The following is a 6,196-nucleotide window of genomic DNA, read 5'->3' on the forward strand; positions in this document are numbered from 1 at the left end:
AGAAAGAAATGACGAAGGAAAAAAAGAAAGAAAGAATGGTGGAAAGATCGAACCAAACAAGGAAGAATAGAAAGAACGAAAGATAGAATGAAGGAAAGAAGAAAGAAGGAAAGAAAGAATTGTTGAAAAAAAGAAGAATGAAGGAAAGGTGGAAAAAAGTAATGTAACAAAGAAAGAAAGCAGAAAGGAAAGAAAGAAAGAATTAAAGGGAGAAGAATGAAGGAAACACGATTAAAGAAAGAAGGAACGGAAGAAGGAAAGATCAAAAGAAAGAAAAGATGAAAGAAAGAAAGATTGAAAGAAAGGGAGAAAGAAAGAAAGAAAGAAAGAATTAAAGGAAGAAGAATGAAGGAAACACGACGAAGGAAAGAAGGAATGGTAGAACGAACGATCGAAATATAGTAAGAAAGAAAGAAAAGAAGAAAGAAAGAAGCAAGAAAGATTGAATTAACGAAAGAAAGAAAGAAAAGAAGGAAGAAGAAATAAAGAAAGAAAAGTGGGAAGAATGAAAGAAAGAAGGAAAGAAGGAAAGAAGAAAGAAACAGACGATGAAGGAAATAAATGAAGAAAAAAATACAGAAAAAATAATGGGAAAAGCAAAGTAGAACTGAAGAAAGCAAAAAAAGAAAGAAACAAAGAAAGAAGAAAAGAAAGAAAGGTAAAAACAAAGAAATAAAGAAAGTTACAAAGAAAGAAAGAATTTAGAAAGACAGAAAGAAAGAAGGAAAGAAAGAATGAATGAAAGGCAGAAAGGAAGAAAAAAAGAAACAAAGTAAATAAGCATGTAAGAATGAAAGATCGAAGGAGACAAAAACGAAAGAAAAAGGAAAGAATTAATGAAATATGGAGTTAGAAAGAAAGAAAGACAGAAAGAAAGATAAATAGAAAGAAAGAAAGAAAGAAACCAAGAAGGAAAAAAAAAGGTGGAAATCAAACAAGCAAAGAAGGGAAGAAAGAAAGAAAGAAAGAAGGAAGGAAGGAAAGAAAGAAAGAAAGAAAGAAAGAAATTAAGAAAGAAGCAAAGAAAGAAATAGAAACAATGAAAGAAAGGAGGAAAGAACAACACAAAGAAAGAAAGAAGGAAAATAACAAATAAATAAAGAAAGAAATGACGAAGGAAAGAAAGAAAGGAAGGGGGAAAGAACGAATCAAACAAGGAAGGGTAGAAAGAAGGGAAGAAAGTAGAATGAAACAAACAAAGAATGAAATGAAAGAAGTAACCGAATAAACCAGGGGGGAAACGATGAAAGAACGAAAGAAATGTAGAAGGAACAAAGGAAAGAAAGAAGAAAGAAAGAAAAGAAGGGAAAAGAAAGAAAGAAAGATAGGAAGAAAGAAAGGTGGAAAGAAAGAAGGAAAGAAGGAAAGAAGAAAGAAAGAGTCAATGAAGGAAATAAATAAAGAAAAAATATACAAAAAAAAATGGGAAAAGCAAAGTAGCACTGAAGAAAGCAAAAAAAGAAACAAAGAAAGAAGAAAAGAAAGAAAGGTAGAAAGAAAGAAAGGTCGAAAGAAAGAAAGACAGAAAGAAAGAAAGGAAGAATGAATGAACGAATGAATGAAAGAAGGAAAGAACAAAAAAAAGAAACAAAGTAAATAAGCATGTAAGAATGAAAGAACGAAGGTGAGAAAAACGAAAGAAAAAAGAAAGAATGAATGAAATATGGAGTTAGAAAGAAAGAAAAAGAAAGGTACAAGAAGCAAAGACGGAAAGAAAAGTGGAAATCACCAAACAAACAAATAAGGAAAGAAAGAAAGAAAGAACAAAAGAAAGAAAGAAAGAAGGAAAGAACGAAGGAAAGAAAGAAAGAAGGAAAGGAAGAAAGGTAGAAAGAATGACAGAAAGAAAGGAAGTAAATAAGCAAGTAAGAATAAAAGAACGAAAGACAGAAAAAAATAAAGAAAAAGAAAGAATTAATGAAATCCCGAGTTAGAAAGAAAGAAAGAACGAAAGTAAGAAAGAATGAGAAACAAAAAATGAAAGAAAAGTGGAAATCACCCGATAAACAGAGAAGGAAAGAAAGAAAGAAAGAATGAAAGGAAGGAAGAAAGAAAGAAAGAAGGAAAAATTGAAAGAAGGAATGAACCAAGAAGGAAAGAAGTAAGAAACAGAACACGATGCAAAGAAAGAAAGAAAGAATGAAAGGAAGAAGAATGAAAGAAAAATCGATGAAAGGAAGAAAGGATGGTAGAAAGAAAGTTAGAAAAACAGGTAGAACGGTAAAAAGAAAGAAAAAAGAAAGAATGGTTAAAAGAAAGAAAGACAGAAAGAAAGAAAGAGAAAAAAGAATAAAGAAAGAATACATGAAATACAGAGTGAGACAGAAAGAAAGAAGAAAGGAAGAAATGAAGGAAAGAACGAAAGAAGGAAAAGAAGAATGAAAGGAAGAGGAATGAAGGAAAGTTGGAAAGAACGATAGAAACAAAGAAAGAAAGGAAGAAGAAATGAAAGAAAGAAAGATAGAAAGAAAGAAACAAAGAAACCAAGAAAGAAAGAAAGAATGAAAGAAGGAAAAAACGATGCAGGAAAGACAGGTAGAAGAAACAAAAGAAAGAAAGAAGGAATGAATGAAAGAAAGAATGAAATGAAAGAAGCAAAGAAATAAAGAAGGGGAAAAACGATGAAAGGAAGAAAGAAAGGTAGAAAGAACGAAGGAAAGGAAGGCAGGCAGCAAGGTACAACGGAAGAAAGAAAGAAATGAAGAAAGAAAGAAAGAAAGAAGGCAAGATAGAAAGTAGAAGGCAAAACAGAAAGTAAATAAGCAAGTAAGTACGAAAGAACAAAAGATAGTTAAAAAAAAAAGAATTAATCAAATACGGAGTTAGAAATAAAGATAGAAAGAAAGGAAGAAAGAAAGAAAGAAAGAAAGGAGACAAGAAAGAAAAAAGAAATTAAGGAAGAAACAAAGAATGAAGAAAGATTACAGCAACAAAGAAAGTTAGAAACAAAGAATGAAAGGAAGAAAGAAAGAATAAAAATCAGACAGAAATAAATATTAAAATGAAGAAAAAAGAAAGAAAGTAAGAATGAAATAAAGAAAGACAGAAAAAAGGTAAAGAAAAAAGAATGAATTAATGATGTATGGATTTAGAAAGAAAGAAAGAATGAAAGAAAGTCAGAAAGAAAGTCACAAAGAAGGAAAGATAGAAAGTAAATGAGGAAGTACGAATGAAAGAAAGAAAGACAGAAACAAAAGAAAAAAGAAAGAATTAATGAAATATAGAGTTCGAAAGAAAGACAGAAAGAAAGAAAGAAAGAATGAAGGAAAGGAAGAAAGGAAGAAAGAAAGAAGTAAAGAATGCAAGAATGAAACATTGAAAGAAAGAAAGGAAGACCGAAAAAAGAAAGAAAAGATGAAGGAAAGAAAGAAAGAACCAAAGAAGGAAAAACGATGCAGGAAAGTCAGGTAGAAAGAACAAAAGACAGAAAGAAAGAAAGAAAGAAATGAATGAAGCAAAGAAATTAGAAGGGCAAAAACAAGGAAAGGAAGAAAGAAAGAAACGAACAAGAATGAAGGAAAGAAAGAAAGACTGAATGAAAGAATGAAACAGTGAAAGAAAGAAGAAAAATAAATGACGAAGGAAAGAACGAAAAAAAGAAAGAAAGAAAGTTGAAAGAAACCTAGAAAGAAAGAAAAAAGAAACGAAGAAAGAAAGATAGAAAGAAAGAAAGAAAGAAAGAAAGAAAGGAAGAAAGAAAGAAAGAAAAAAGAAAGAACGAAAGAAAGAAGGAAAGGAAGGAAGGAAGGAAGAACGACAGAAAGAAAGGAAGTAACTAAGCAAATAAGAATGAAAGAACGAAAGGCAGGAGAAAATAAAGAAAAAGAAAGAATTAATGAAATACAGAGTTAGAAAGAAAGAAAGAACGAAAGAAAGAAAGAATGAGAAACAAAAAATGGAAGAAAAGTGGAAATCACCAAACAAAGAAAGAAAGAAAGAAACTGAGAAAAGATGAAAATAGAAAGAAAGAAAGATAGGAAGAAAGAAAGGTGGAAAGAACGAAAGAAAGAATGAAAGAAGGAAAGAAGAAAGAAACAGCTGATGAAGGAAATAAATAAAGGAAAAATACAGAAAAAAAGATGGGAAAAGCAAAGTAGAACTGAAGGAAGCAAAAAAGAATCAAAGAAAGAAGAAAAGAAAGACAGGTAGAAAGAAAGAAAGAAAGGTACAAAGAAAGAAAGAAAAACAGAAAGAAAGAAACAAAGACACAATGAATGAATGAATGAAAGAAGGAAAGAAAGAAAAAATGAAACAAAGTAAATAAGCATGTAAGAATGAAAGAACGAAGGGGAGAAAAACAAAAGAAAAAAGAAAGAATGAATGAAATATGGAGTTAGTAAGAAAGAAAGATAGAAAGAAAAAAATGCAAAAAAGGAAGGAAAAGTGGAAATCACCAAACAAATAAAGAAGGAAAGAAAGAAAGAAAGGAAGGAAGAAAGAAAGAATGAAAGAAATAAAGAAAGAAAGAAGGAAAGGAAGGAAGGAAGAAAGAGTGGAAGAAAGATAGGTAGATAGATAGATAGATAAAGGAAAGGTGGAAAAATTAACTTAACAAAGAAAGAAAGAAGAAAAGAAAGAAAGAAAGAATTAAAGGAAGAAGAATGAAGGAAAAACAATGAAAGAAAGAAGGAACGGTAGAACGAAGATCGAAAGATAGGTAGAAAAAAGAAAAGAAGAAAGAAAGAAAGATGGAAAGAAAGAAAGAAAGAACGAAAGAAAAGAAGACAAAAGAAAAAAACAGCCGATGAAGGAAATAAATAAAGAAAAAAATATAGAAAAAAATGCAAAAAGCAAAGTAGAACTGAAGAAAGCAAAAAAAAAGAAACAAAGAAAGAAGAAAAGAAAGAAAGGTAGAAACAAAGAAAGAAAGAAAGTTAGAAACAAAGAAAGAAAGACAGAAAGATAGAATGAATGAATGAATGAAAGAAGGAAGGAAAGAAAAAAAATGCAACAAAGTAAATAAGCATATCAGAATGAAAGAACAAAGGGGAGAAAAACAGAAGTAAAAAGAAAGAATGAATGAAATATGGAGTTAGAAAGAACAAAAGAAAGAAAGAAAGGATTGAAAGAAAGAAACACAGAAGGAAAGTAACGTGGAAATCACCAAACAAACAAAGAAGGGAAAGAAGGAAGAAAGAAAAAAGAAAGAAAGAAAGAAGAAAGAAAGAAAGAAACAAAGAAAGAAATAGAAACAATGAAAGAAAGAAAGAAAGGAGGAAAGAACGACACAAAGAAAGAAAGAAGCAAAATAACAAATCAAGAAAGAAATAAATGACGAAGGAAAGAAAGAAAGAAAGGTGGAAAGAACGAATCAAACAAGGAAGGATAGAAAGAAGGGAATAATGTAGGAACGAAGGAAGGAAAAATCGATGAAGGAAAGACAAGTAGAAAGATTGATAGAAAGAAGGAATGAAACAAAGAAAGAATGAAATGAAAGAAGCAACTAAACAAACAAGGGTAAAAACGATGAAAGTAAGAAAGAAAGTTAGAAAGAACGAAGGAAACAAAGAAAGAAAGAATGAATGAAAGAAAGTCAGAAAGAAAGTCACAAAGAAGGAAAGATAGTAAGTAAATTAGGAGGTAAGAATGAACGAATGAAAGACAGAAAAATATAAAGAATAAAGAAAGAATTAATGAAATACGGAGTTCAAAAGAAAGACAGAAAGACAGAAAGAAAGAAAGAAAGAAAGAAAGAAAGAAGGAAGGAAAGAATGCAAGAATGAAACATTGAAAGAAAGAAAGGAAGAGCAAAAAAAGAAAGAAAAGACGAAGGAAAGAAAGAAAGAACCAAAGAAGGAAAAACGATGAAGGAAAGTCAGGTAGAAAGAACGAAAGACAGAAAGAAAGAAAGAAAGAAATGAATGAAGCAAAGAAATAAAGAAGGGCAAAAATAATGAAAGGAAGAAAGAAAGAAATGAAAAAGAATGAAGGAAAGAAAGAAAGAATGAAAGAATGAATGAAAGAAGGAAAGAACAAATAAAAAGAAACAAAGTAAATAAGCATGTAAGAATGAAAGAACGAAGGCGAGAAAAACGAAAGAAAAAAGAACGAATGAATGAAATATGGAGTTAGAAAGAAAGAGAGAAAGAAAGGAAGAAGGAAAGAAAGAAAGAAAGATAGAAAGAAAGAGAAAGAAATAAAGGAGCAAGGTACAAAAATAAAGAAAGCAAGAAAGCAGGAAAATAATAAATAAAGA

At 30.0% G+C, this 6,196-nt stretch overlaps 1 protein-coding gene across 1 annotated transcript; it reads left to right on the top strand.

Annotated features, from left to right (window-relative positions):
• Positions 1 to 3,644: 3,644 nt before the first annotated feature.
• On the top strand, positions 3,645 to 5,169 carry LOC125481180 (protein PXR1-like; the record flags this gene model as incomplete). Its single annotated transcript, XM_048592375.1, has 2 exons — positions 3,645 to 3,728; positions 5,074 to 5,169. Coding segments are annotated over 2 exons (180 nt in total), but the record flags the coding sequence as incomplete, so codon positions are not given.
• Between the last annotated feature and the right edge of the window lie 1,027 nt (positions 5,170 to 6,196).

Source organism: Rhincodon typus, unplaced genomic scaffold (assembly GCF_021869965.1).
Source record: "Rhincodon typus isolate 14 unplaced genomic scaffold, sRhiTyp1.1 hic_rhity00001113, whole genome shotgun sequence".
Classification (NCBI taxonomy): domain Eukaryota; kingdom Metazoa; phylum Chordata; class Chondrichthyes; order Orectolobiformes; family Rhincodontidae; genus Rhincodon; species Rhincodon typus.